General features: G+C 43.2%; 1 protein-coding gene across 19 annotated transcripts in view; it reads left to right on the top strand.

Moving 5' to 3' along the window:
* The window catches only part of FNBP1 (formin binding protein 1), an 85,572-nt gene that overhangs the window by 39,134 nt on the left and 32,700 nt on the right, over positions 1-13,738 (top strand). For all 19 annotated transcript variants that reach the window (XM_088525250.1, XM_088525259.1, XM_088525252.1 and 16 more), the window contains exons 6-7: positions 4,302-4,364; positions 5,225-5,329. In XM_088525250.1, the coding sequence (XP_088381376.1) occupies positions 4,302-4,364; positions 5,225-5,329 (168 nt within the window). The remainder of the gene's footprint in view (positions 1-4,301; positions 4,365-5,224; positions 5,330-13,738) is intronic.

Raw genomic sequence — 13,738 nt, 5'->3', positions numbered from 1 at the left:
TTACTTCAAATCAGTTATCTAGCTGAATATCCCTTGAGCTAAGAGGTTTTTTTAAAAATATGCATTGTATTCTAAAAAGTTGATCTAATCTGCAGTTTTTCCATATGAGCAACTTGATACTGTGCTGAAAATGTCTCAAGCTCTTGTGAAGATCGCCCAGAACCCAGATTCTGGGGCCTTACCCTGAGAACACAGTCATGAATGGAGACATCCAGGGATGGCTGAGAGCGCCCTGCGAGTTCCCAGTTGTGTTGTGCTTCAGTGCACAGAAAGGAGGACAGCAGTGGTCACGCAGCCGGTGCAGTCTGCTTCTGGCTAATGCTACTTTTTAAGCTATTTAGTGTGTCTGATGCTTGGGTAAAATATTTTGCAGAGAAATCTTCAAGTTGATAGAGTGATTGCTAGTGTATTTAGATTAAAGGGGGATTTGAGGAAATGGAGCGATGACCCTTATTGAAATTAAAGCTTTCACTTTAGCGTATACAAGGTTTACCTGCTTGTGGCTTTCATGTGAGCTAAAGTTGTAACATGGGCCTTAACATCTAAAAATTCTGTACTTTGTTTAGGGGAGTGTTAGTGCCTTTAAAAAGAACATTTTCCTTATTACATGTTCCTTTTGCATCCTTTTTAACATCTTTTCTTAAAGGACTTTGTTGTTCTGTTTCACTGTTTTGATTTGGAGAGTATTTTTTTGTCATCTGCAGCAGATTTCTGCCACTCCTCCTCTGTGTGCTTTGGCTGGGTGGATGTAGGAGAAAAAGGAGATTGGAGGAAATCATGGTCTACAAGGAACAAGCCCCATTGTTGCAGATGTCTTTCTGGCATGTTTGCAGTGTAATATATTAATTTGATGTCTATCTTGTAACCTGGGTGTTTAAATGGAAAGCCTGATTAGGGTGCGGTTTGAGCTTTCAGTTTGCAAAGAAAGGCAATATTCTCTGTCACTGTGACTGCTGACGAAACACTTGTGACTAATTAGGGATGGTAGTTTTCCATGTTAAATCACCAAGTGTAGATTAACCAGGTAAGGTTTTATTCCATTAAAAAAAAATCTTTAAATTAAAATTTCTGTTTTGAAAGCTCTTCAAGGAAAAATTGATCTTAAAGTTATTTTTGCTGTTGTATTTGCTAAACATTGAAACAGAGCAGGAAGACTTTTGCTGCATCAGAAGATTTTCAAGTCTGTTAAAGGAAGTGAATTTGCAGAAGTTCAAGATAGTACAGGGTTTGAGGAAACTGGAGGCTTCCTGTATGGCCTGAAGCAGATCACTTAATGGTGCTGTCTCAGTTCTCTTATTTATAAATTAGGGTGTTGAAGTAATATAGGTAGTTGGATGGTACTAGCTACTATCACTTAGATGTTTTATGTAGAATGAATTTATGAAACATGGGATTTTTCTTTGAGGATAGAGGATTTGCAGAAACAAAAGTATGCCCAGTGCTCGCTGTGATCATTATCACACATGGTTGTCTCAGCAGGGATGTGTATGTCATAACACAAAAAAATGGGTTTCTAAATATACTTAGGATTTCACTGAAACATGGGTATTACTTCAACTGCTTTCTAAGAACATGATGGCACCTGCATTCACCAGACTGGCACTGCACTTCGTACGACATTTTCCTCGGGTTGACTCTTTGATAGAAGAGGGTTTTAAATCTTCTCTGTTCCTGTAATGGAGCTTTTTAAAGTAGCAAAAATCTGAGAAGAATGCTGTTTACTGCCCAGGCTTACTGCTTATTTGCCATGCAATTTAAGTGCTTTGTAGAGTTAAGTTTGCGAAGAGTATAAATTCAGAAATGGGATGAATAGCATAGGCAAAATTAAAATGGCATTTTTTTGAGTAGCTAGAAAGTGGCTTAAAAATATGAACTCAAATTAGCTCTGTTATTAGGTATACTTTTGATTTCAGGTTCATCACCCTGCCCAGGAGAGATGTATTTAACAGTTGTTGGGTTGAATTAACCTGGCGCATTGTGTGCGTGTGTCCCCATGTCCCCAAGGTTTATGGTCACTGAGGGCACTAGGTTTCAAGCCGACCGGCTGCTCCCAAATCCAGTCCCTGCAGTCGGTGCTGGGAGCAGGGGAGCACGCACAGGGTGGTGAAGGCTGGAGGCAGGAAGTGCAGCTTGGAGTCAGCCAAGTCATTTTACTCGTCGCTTCAGTGCTTAAAAACTTCCACATATTCCAGACTTATTAGCAAAATGTTTGAAAGTACAGTGTTAAACTGTAGTTTCCCCTTGGACTGTTTTCCTAAATCCTTAATTAAAGGAAAGCCTGGAATTAGGAGTATTTCAAAGCCTTGTAGCAAGGAAGATGCAGTATTTTGGTGTCGTGCACAGACTTTAAAGGAAATGGGAATTCAGAAAAGGAACTAAATTCCCCATGGAGACTTCCTCCCATCCTAGCACCGCAGCAGTTTTCCAGCTGCATATTTTTTATGATATGGCAATGCAGAGAATGAGCTTCTGGAGGATCCCGGGAAGGTGGGCAGAGGCGTGAGCTGCAGGAATTTCCATGGGTGCCGGTGGCAGAGGGCTCTGCAGCGCTGCCGCGTTCGGCTGCGCCGCCTGCTACGGCCTGGCTGCTCCGCACTCGGCGTCTCCAGGCAGTAGGAGCAGGACAGGCAGATCCGAGTGCTCCGCACGCCTGGAATTAAAAGTGGTACTGACACTGTCTCTCTCCTGTGCTGGGGGAGATTGCCAGAGAGATCAACCCTATCCAGCAGAGCAGGGGTGCCCTACATTCAGCAGTAGGGAGTGCCCGGCTCGCAGGGCTGCAGAGTGGCAGCGGGAGGATCCGGAGCGCTCCCAATGGTGGGCAGCTCTCCCCGCTAAAGTGCAGGTTGCTGTGGTCTGAACCCATTGTGTGAGATGGAATTGCAGGTTTCAGCCTAAGCAAGCTGACTTCTCAGCTGTGTTAGGGCTGGCTTGACTGGTGGAATCAGGAAGGAGCTAGGAAACATCCCTAGCTTCCAGCTAGGAAATGTCCCTAGCCTGTTTACCCGGGAATCCTGTCTCTGGTGCAGGCAAATACCATTGCTTTAGTGGAAGATGCGGGAAACCCAGTAGCAGCCAACTGCAGTGCTTGAGGCACTCCTGACCTCCGCGGTTTGTGCCAGGCTGGTTCTGAAGTTAAAACTTCTTTTTTAATGTAACAGACTGATACCACATTACGTAAAGTATATGTAGTGGTCGATGATGTGTAGGCTTGAAGATGTATGAATTTGGGACCTATGCAGCTGTGCGAGACCTACAGCTTTCAAGCTCATGTTGTATTAAAATAATACATCCTGGTTGTAAGTAAATACTATAGTGGGAAAGGCCCCTCTCTCTCTTCCTATTAATAGTTCTTGTGTATTATTTATTTTGAAAAGTGTTTTGTAAGGAAAGCAATCTGTTCTGGCAGTCAGCTGGGGACCACGTCTCTGATCTCTTTAGAGCCATGTGACTGACTCGCACAGTGACCTCGGACAAATAGTTTCTCTTCGGGAAAAGTGAGGCATATAGAAGATAGCAGGAATTATAATTCCTAAAACGTATTCCCCTCTTAGAGGAAGAGCATCATATAAGGGCTAAGAGTTGTTATTTAAACTGACTAAAAGATTCTTGCTATGAAAACAGCTGTGCACTGTGCACCTAAGAAGCTCCTCTGCTTTAAAGAACATGATGGGCTGGGAGGTAGCTGACATTTCAGCACCCCCAAGTTTACGGGAGAGGGAGATTTCTGGAGGGGTGCAAAGTAGGGAACCCCTTTCAAACACAACAACAATCTACTTCCACAACAACCAACAACATCAAACACAACAACCATCCACCTTCACAAATGCTGTCTAGGAAGAGGAGATTTTCATGTTGAGACTGAATGAAAATCAGGTTAAATATCAGTTGCTGGAATATGTCAGTCAATGTCATCCTAGTAAGCTCCATGCAGAGAGAAATTTTAATTCCGCTCTAGTGTTCAGTCAATAACCAAAGAGATCATCTTCAGATGAAAGTGCTTAAGATTTCCTAGTATAGGAAACCAATAATTACGTGTTACAGGGAACAATACAAGGTAGAATTGCTAAAGGGATTAATTAGACTTTGTCTAAATAACTGCTATAATTGATGCAAATATACATCTGCAGTCTGCAGAGACATTAGATAGTCATCGTACACCTGCTCAGTTTTGCAGAGCTGTAGAACCAGCTGTCAGAATCATTTCTGTTTTTTCTCTAGAGCTCCTTGAACATAATTGCTTGTCTGTTCTTTTGTTGTTCAAAATGTTTTCTTTTCCTTTTCTTGCTTTTTCTAAACAGCACTTCCACGATGGCCGAAAGGCACAACAGCATATTGAAACTTGCTGGAAACAACTTGAAGCAGTAAGTGGAAACTTCTGAGATGTGACATTTAAGCCATTTTTATACTGTCGTGGTAGACATGGTTCGAAACATGACATTTGAAAAAGAAGGGTAAATGAATAAAAGCTCTGAAAACTGAAGAAATGTGGTATTGAGAATCCTGCTCTCTTAAGTACACTGGGAGGCATGATAGAGACTGATTTAATGGTATACTTGGCTTTCTCCAGAATCTGTGTGTATCATGAGTAGCGTTTCATTTGATATGACGTGAAAAGTGTGCTAAGCATTCCTGGAAATGCAGAGTCCCTTGGGTCCTCTTTGGCTATTCCTCTGTAAGCTGAATGGCTTCCTACTGCCTGAGTACCTTGAATAGGACCAGCTCTTGATTATGGTGCTGTTCCTCAAAAGTAAATGAATTTGGGCCTCAGCATTTATTGCGTGACTATGCAAGAAACTAAAGGGAGAAGAGGGTGAGGAAAGGAAAGAGTAGTAAGTAGGAGACCCACTCAAACATGTGCATCTTAGTGGCTTGTTCATTTTGTATTCTACAACTGAGGGAATTATGCATATATGCATTGCATAAAAAATATGCAATTGAGGGAATTTTCTGTTGGAAAAGAATAATTTGGTAGACTAGAGTAGACTGGATGTTGGTGTTAATTGGAAAAGCTTTGAAATATCAGTGAAGTTGTATGCAGATTGGAGCAAAAAACTTTATGGCCACTTTGTTTTTCAGTCAACATGGAAATATATGCCAATGTCAACAAGCCAGTCCCAAATCTCCTTGCAATAGTTACAGCAGATCAATGTAAGGGCAGGATTGCTTTTTAGCTTTATGTTTCAAATTGTTTCTCAAAAAGGTTTTCCTCTTTCTTTTCCAGAGTAAAAGGCGGTTTGAACGTGATTGCAAAGAAGCTGATAGAGCACAGCAGTATTTTGAGAAAATGGATGCTGACATCAATGTTACAAAAGCAGATGTTGAAAAGGTAAGCCAGAGGGAGGAGAGCCTATTTGTCAGCATGGATGTGGTTAGATCAATTCCTCAATCCTGCCAGTAGTGCTAACCCTATGAGGCTTCATACTCTTCTTAAGTCAGCTCATAGGCTGACAAAAATAGAGGTGTCTCTGCAGGGACCTACATTTGCATAAAAGCTGTAAAGATGCAGTAAAATTACTTAAGTGTAATGGCATCTCCATCTAACATAGCTGATGTGCCTAAAATAAGGTTATGCAAAATCAATTTTAACTAAAAGTCTAGATTCTGTGACAGAAAAGCTTTTGAGGACTCCCCAGAGAAACAGGTGCTTGCAGTTAGCCACATGTTGTGTGACTGGAAGGCAGAACCTGACTTCATGTGTTGTGGAGCAACACTTCAGGTGTCCTCATGTCACTGACTGCAGTGAAATATTGGCAGGACGACTGTTCTGTGCGAGGTGTTCAGCAGGATGGCTCTTCATGTTGAGGAGAATCCTGAAATGTTTGGCTGTCACATGTGACATGTAGCTTTTATTCTGCGTTTGCTATCTGGTTTCAGAGCTGGTTGTGGCTTTTCACACATTGATCCCAATGAGCAAAGCTCCTGAGCTTAACTTTAAACATGCATGTAAATGTTGCTGTTGAGTGGTTTCTCACTTGAGTTTGAGTGTTTAAATATCTAATGCAGTGATGTCCTTGTAATTTAGAGAGCAGCAGGAAGGGAGAAGACACTGAAATTGCTTCTGTTCTTGGTCTTACACATCTGCTGTGAAGACACAGCGTGGTATGTGTGATCGAGATTGCAGCAATGTGTAGGGGTAGTTTTGTCTTCCATGCAAGTTTGAGTCATATAAGTAGAAAATAGTCAAACAGGTCAATACATGATATTATATGCAGATTTTGATGTCTGCCCAGAAATAGAGTAGAATTTAGCACCTGTGGAAAATCAGACCAGAAGTGTTCTGTCTTCATTTTACTCTTTGCTCCTCTTTCCTGTCTCCTGTTGTGTAAAGTTCACACAGTAGAGCCAGAGGCACTGCTCTTATATATGAAGATCTCTAGCATTGAAATCTGAGTATGCAAATATACAAAACCTTTTGCTGCATGATCAGGAAGGGAAAATAAAATATACGTGAAGAATGATTTATAGCTCAAAATTTTTCTTGTAACATGTAGATTTTGCTCTTCAAAAGCAAATGAAGCTCCACTTCATTCCACTCTGTTAATTCAATTCTGGTAAACTATTAAGTGCAAATTTTCCGTACGTCTGTGTGATCTTAAAATCTTTCTAGTATGCTGAGCGTCATGGAAGTTGGGAAGCAGATGGCATCAAGGATGCACATATTAGAAGTAAGGAAGGTAAATGAAAAGCAAACTCAGAAAACTACCTTGGAAGTGTTACTGAATATCAAAGAAAAAAAATATGCCTGTCATCTCATCACTTTTTAATTCTGTATTGCCTTCTGGGTTTGTCAGGGTACTTCTCACATGAATGTGTATAAGGATGTTGAAACTGTAATAAACTGTAATGCCACATGCACCCTTTCTGCCAGGGAAAGATGATCTCTGCTTTGTCTGTGTAAAGTGATTCTCTTAGTTCTACATCTGTTTCTAATGCTGGCTCTTTTGCTTTTTGGCCAGAGTGAAAGCCTACGTAATGGTTATGTATCAAATAATGTTAGGTAAATTCCGGGAGGCAATTCTTGCTCTTACACTCTTTCCCTGTCAAATGGAGCAGAGGGACCTCCCTACTGCATTTCCTTAGCTCTGCCCTGTGTGTTTGCAGGTTAGCCTGCCAGGGCAGGGATGTGTGCTGGCTGATCCTGGGAGAAGGCATTACTCAACTTCCCAGCTTGGCTGTCACTCGGTGGAGTACAGAGAGAAGGAAAAGGTTATCAAAACCAGTGGAATGTGCAATAATATTACTGAACAGAGAGAACAGTGTTTTCTAATTGCATGTGTTAAACTGGGTTCATCCATGTCAGGCTCTGAATAATGCCCTTTCTTTGCTTCCCATGTGACTGGGACTGCTCTTACATAACTCCCAAGCGCAAAATAGGATATTGTTGAACCGAGAGCTGCTGGTGGGGCAGCTCTCGCCGACTTGCTCCAGGGAGATGCAGAAACTGCTCAGCTTCAAATAAACCCAATGATGGCTTTTTTCTTTCCTCCTCCTATTGCAGCAGTTCTGATTTCACTTGACCCTTATGGCTTGGTTGCTGCGGTTTTGCTCCCAAAAAATCCCTCTGGCTAGGAAAGCAGACAGTGCTGTTCTCATCTTGGCTGAGCAGGGCACTCTTCAAGCAATGTGCTCACTTTACCCTCATTTCTTAGGCTTGAGATTAACACCTTGGCTACTTTAGCTTGTACCTGCAAATATGAGAAGACACGGAGCTATTTTTTGCATCACGCATTACAGTAATGAAATTAATTCTGCAGGGATTGTAGAGACCAGTTATAAATCTATAAAAAGTTGCAACTGTCTAGTGCTTGGAGGCAGGGAAACCATTTGAGGGCTGGGGATGTCTCTGCCTTTCACTCACAGCCCTTGGAGTCCAGCAGGAAATCCCATGGTGGAGCTGCTGCTCACCAGCACTTAGAACGGCCTTGCCGAAGGGATGGCTCTTGGCATTGCAACCCACTGGGATCAAGTGACAGGAATAGTGGCAGAGAAGCAAATGAAGAGTTACTTTCCTTCTTTTTTTTCTTCAGACTCCAGGCCTGCTTAACAGGAGGGTAGTGAAGGGCCTTGGGTCTGTCTTTAGAGGCAGGGCAGGATGGACCCTACAGGTGGTTGGACCAAGGTCCAAACTGCTCCTGCAGAGCAGCCCAGGCTGCTGCGGGAGGGTACGTGCCATCTCTGCCACCTCGGTGGCCGCTCTGGGCTTGTTCACCTTAGCAGCCAGCTGGTTTGGTAGTTGAGCTAAAAGATAGCAGGGCATTTAGCATTGCTCACTCGCGTCTCCTTTTTTGGTGCTGGTTGCACAGAGCAGAGGGCAGCGGTCAGATCTCGGCGATGGTCACGGTCTTTGTGCAGGAATCCGAGAAGGGGAGTAGGTTTAGGACCCTTGAGCTCCGCTTCCCGTGTTTGCACCGAGTCTTTAAATTACAAGCAGCCGATGTCCACAGAGAGGATGCACAAGCACAGAACACGGTGCAGGTTGGCACAAACCATTTGTCAGCTCAGTTTAGTGGAGCGAGAGCAGAAAACTTGCTGTGTTACAAAACACTGTGCTGTGAAAGTACCCGAACGAAGTGGGCTGTGCAGCACGTTGATGGCAGCAGTGGGAAAGCTTATAGGCATCGCTGCTGCCTCGTGTCCCGTTTGGATGTGTGTTGTTAAAGGAGCTCTCTTTCAAAAACCACAGTGCAGTTGCTTTAATTTTTTGACCATTTGGGGAAACGGTCTGTGTCGCCCGCGTGGAGTCGGTGTACATATAAGGAAGCACTGTAGTGCTTGTTCCCTCTCTTGGAGCTGCAGTCACTAAGAAGCTGACATCTTTATGGGATAACGTGGCACTTGGTGGGGTCTTTGCAGATTGTGCAATTTAAAAAAGCCAACTGTTTTTTCTAAAGCTTTATCTTCAAAATATTTTACAGAATCTGCATTTAAAGAGGAAGTGGTTGAGGCAACCGTGTGAGGCTTGAGGGCTTTTGCTGCTTTTGATTTTCATAGCAGTTGAGGGGCAGGATGCACTTGGCAGGAGATGCTCAGAATCAGGCAGGGTCTTCCATGTGCTGGTGAGTAGCCCAGCCACGACTTGGGGTCCCGAATACGAATCCTTGGGCCAGAAAATAATGTTCACTTCAGCTTGGGCAGCATCAGCTGAGCTCTGTGCAAGTCCAGCACTGCAATCCCAAAGTCAGGGCTAAACATCTAGTTTTATTTTCTGCTTCCGTTGCGTTAGGAGAATTCCACCCCGGTGGTTTTGAGATTAATGTGAATGTTTCCTGGATTTTAGGAGGTAGCAAAAGACTTGAAGTACAAACTTGACCTTAACGCTCACCTAGTGAGAAGCTCCTGACTTTGCTATAAATGTGTGTGGTTTGTTTTATTTTTTTTTTTCTGGAGTGTTTGTTTGTTTCAGCTGGTTTGTATTCAGCAAGTCTGACCTGCACCCAGAATGGTTGAGTTTGTTTAAAGATTTTATTCACATCCTGTGATGTGCTGACATTTCTTCTGGTGCTATGGGATTTTCCTGTTTGGTTTGCTTCTCTGGGTTCTTATAGCTGCTTCAGTTTTTGGAAGTCAGCTGACAGTTTGAAATCAAACCTGCTCCAAAATACAGAGTAATGGTGCCACTCCTTTTTTTGAAAATAATTCTGTTTTCCTCTCTTCTCATACTGTATCATATCTAAAAAGAGGCAAAAACTTTATGGTTTTATCCCTGTGCTGCCTCTAATTTTTTTTTTCCTTCCTCAATGGAAACGCTGAGGCAAAAACAAGTCATGTAAGTAATATCAAGATTTATTGAAAACTCTAGGTGCTCTGTGACTTTCAGATAAGGCAGTATCTGCCTTGTCCAAGACTTTGTGTCCCGAAGTGTTTTAATATTGGCATAAAGCCTCATGAAGTAGTATCACCATGCTGTTAATTTTGTGGGTGGTAAATATAATGACATAGAGATGCCTGACACTGACATCTGAGGCTTCATTCTCTTCTGACCCCGCGTTCCCTGGCTCCTCACTCCCAATTTCAATGGGCTGTAAAGAGTCTGTATCTCCCCTCTTGCCCATAGCAGACGCGTCCGCCCGCACAGCACTGGGCAGACGTGAGCTGAATCACTGGCAAGCTCTTACAAATCTCGAAATACGGCTATTTAGAAAGATTCTTGGACTAAGCTGATCTTCCTGCCTTTGCAAATGGAGTTATGCTGTTAAGTGTTAAACTATTCTCCCAGCCTGCTGCTGCCCTGCAGACACAAATCTTTTCATTAAGGACTTGGACATCCTTTCAAAGAAGGACGCCCTGAGATGTTTCTACTTAGGCCCCCGAGACGTCTCTGATCTGTGCTTCAACGCTGTCCTTCATACCCCATTTCCAGTCTGCTTCGTCACAGCAGCAGATGGGTCATGGTACAGCAGGGGACAGTGTGCAGCCCTGAAACCTTTCGGGCAAACCACAGAGGAACATTTGCAGCTCGGAGCCAAATTATTGCAGTGTACAGTCCCAAGGTTTTGAGACTGTCAGCAATAAATTCTGCAGCATAGCCAGAGATTTTGGGTGTCTTCCCTCTGCCCACAAAAACTACTTAAATGTGCTTTGTTTTTCAGGAGAACGTGGAGTTACCTGCCCTGTGACAACTGGGCTTGTCAAGTGCATACTGAATTTCTCAGCACTTTAGAAAATGTAGTGCTTGGCAAAGATATTAGAAGCTGGAAAAGCTCCACAGTATTTTTGCTGTTAATACGGTGAATATTCTTTTACCTGCTGCAGTGGATAATTCCAGAGACTCTGCTTCTCCCTGCCTGCTGTGATTTTCGTGAGTGCATCAGCAATGTCCCAGTGCAACCTGCAGTCTACAGCCGACTGCCTCTGCACCTCCTACGTGGGAGGCAGAGGTTGCACAAGACTCTCCCCGTGGTCTTTGCATAGGGAGTTTTGCATGTGTCCTTTTAGGCAGCTGCTTTTCTGTTTTCTCTGCAGATGGTACTTGCCAAACCCTTCTGCGGCTCTGCTTGCGATTTGGGCCAAATATCCCATTAATTCAAGTGCAGTTTTGCCTTGGTAACGTGATTTAAGGCCATTACGTTCACCCTAACATAATTTTTATGGGTAATGCAGCCATCTGATGATCTCCTTTTGGAACTGCTTCCTCCCTAATGGGCAACGTCGTGTGTGAATGTCAGGGATCCCTCAGGACCATCCATCTCTGGAACACGGAGGCTTGTTTACAGCTTGCTGCTAGTGACGCTCAGGGATGATACAGCAGCTGTTTTCTGTTTGGACTCCTGACTGATGCCTGAGTTTTGATTTCTAGAGAATAAAGAGTTACTGACTATAGCAGGAGTAGGAGGGTAATTTAATATTGTTAGGTATCCTATGCAGATGCTGCATTTAGGGTTAAGAGATCAAGGAACACAAGTATTGCTCAGTTTGAGTATATGATAAGGGAAACACATCCAAATGAACATTTCCTCTTCATAGGGCTCTTTATTAATGCTCTACCTAGCAGTTTGGCTGAGAATTTCATAAAAATATAGCCTTATAGGGAGGGGGATTGGATTACCTTGTGGAACAAACATGGTAGGGAAGGAAAGAGAGTGTTTCTGAGTTAAAGACCAACCCTTTTTGAATAAAAAAGTGTAACATAAGCGTTCTTCGATATTGCAAAGAAATTAGATGCTTGGAAAAATAGTGCGTAGTCATTCTTACTCTGTCAAAATACTAGAATAGCTTTATTTTACCTCTCATAAGAACCAAGTGAAAACAAAGTAAAGATGTCAGAATTAACCATGTTTTCTGCAAAATGTTCAAGGTAAGAGCAAATGTATTGTAGCTCTGGAGTCAGGCTTTAAGGCTGGCAAATTAGGATCAGCACCTGAGTTGAGCCCAGCCCATGCACTGTGTGTTGCCTGTATTTGTAAAACCTTCCTGCAGAAAGAGGCTTAGAGCTGTGGCCGGGATGGCAAGTGTGAACTAAGCAATCTGTTACACAGTCCTGGAATAATTTCCACTGTTTACATTCAGTACGTGTGTTTACCCACCGCAGAATTTAATTGGCTTATGTTAGTGCAAGCTCTCCAGAAATCATTTACACTTTATCAGCCTCTGTCCCAAATACCTGTCATCTTGCCACCTTCTGCTGCCATTCCACATATCTTTCCCCCCCACTATGCAGGCCCCTTTCTTTAGCAATAACTTGATTTCTTTAACCATTCTGACAGGAGTGGATTTCTCCAAACTCCCTGCTGGTTCTGCACATAAGGGAGGATTTCCCTATCACGCTTTGGTCCCCAAGGCAATTTGCGTTCTCGGTCTTTGTGGCATTAAACTGCTATGCCAGAAGACAAATGTTTGGTTTCGGGGCATAATTAATTCAGTAAGGCCTTAAAATAGTATATTTTGGGTGACAGGGCTTTTCTGGGGTACGCCACAGTGGTACTTGCTGCTGTTCCTACTTCTTATGTAATGGTCTTCTGCTTGCATAACCTTAGACTTCGCTGAACACTTTGCAACAGAATTGACAAGATAGATTGGACATGATAGAAAAGAAATATCTATGTGCTTGCTTTATATGTGGGGAAATGAACTGCTTGGAAATTTTTGCAAAGGAATCTGTGGCAGAACAGAGATCTATAGCCAGGTATGCGAGGGCTTGGGCTAGTTTGTTTAAGTAAAAGTTCAAATTAACTTCGAGCTGCCAGACTCTGTTAATCAGTCAGCAACTGTGTTTGTCATCGTGCTACGGAGCTGGTTGTCTGAGAACAGGACTGGCACAGTTAGGTGAGCCCTTGTGGCAAAAGAAATATATATAATGTTAATATAAACGTGAACATATATATATATTTAAGTGGTGCAGGTAGGATCAGAACAGTGTCTCGCTGTGCTATGCTCCCAGCCGTACAGCCCTGGTGCACCCCTATCCTAAGAGCTTCGGTGCTGTTTTATTACTCGAGTATTTCGCTTGTATAATCTGACGTGGAACGCTGCTGCAATAGATAACATTTCCTGAGGTTTGTTCATGAAGGTTTTCCATTCCCTGTCAGCCGTTTGCTCATTTGTATATTATATTCAGCCAGGGGATTTCAGGAATACACAGACTGTCAGATCTCTTTTTTCCATCCTTGCTAGCATTGAAAGTAATGATATTTCGTTTTCCTTTTTTCCTCCCCCTCCAGCCTGTTCTTTTGCACTCTCCATCTCCCTCCTTGTTTGTCTCACTTGCAGAAAAAAGAATTTTGAAGCCTTTTTTTGCTTGCCAGCTCAGAGAGATCAGCCTGGTTTTTGCAAAATAGTAAACAATGGCGCTTGATTTGGAGGCAGTGTAAATCAGAGCCTGAAACCCTGGCCCTGTTTGGCAGCCTGTGGCAGGATTCCCACTCCACTTAGCGATTCCGTGGGCACTGCCAGCATCGCTGCTGCCAGGAGGTGCCCGCTGCCCTATTCGCAGCAGAGTGTCCGTGTAGGCAGCACCAGAGGCTGAGCTCAAAAAATCTGGGAGCAATTGAAAGCATTCCTGAAATTGGTGAAGTGTTTCCGAGTCTGCCTTTATCATTAACTTATTTTGAAAGGTTTGGGTGTGTTTTGGGGGGAAAGAGCTTTTTGTGTGTGTGTCTGCATTTTGGTCTGCTCTTGGATTTGCCCAAGACAGGTCGGTGGCCTGGCAATCATCTATCTCCTGTGCTGTCCAACGGTTGTTATTTTTTTGAGGAGAGGGGGCAGCAGGAAAGAAGAAAGGGGTTTTCACCCAAGCCTC

The sequence above is a fragment of the Tinamus guttatus genome, unplaced genomic scaffold (genome assembly GCF_059628265.1).
Source record: "Tinamus guttatus ecotype Peru unplaced genomic scaffold, ASM5962826v1 Tinamus_guttatus_pri_ptg000226l, whole genome shotgun sequence".
NCBI classification, from domain to species: Eukaryota; Metazoa; Chordata; class Aves; order Tinamiformes; family Tinamidae; genus Tinamus; species Tinamus guttatus.
This window is presented reverse-complemented; position numbering and strand designations above follow the sequence as displayed.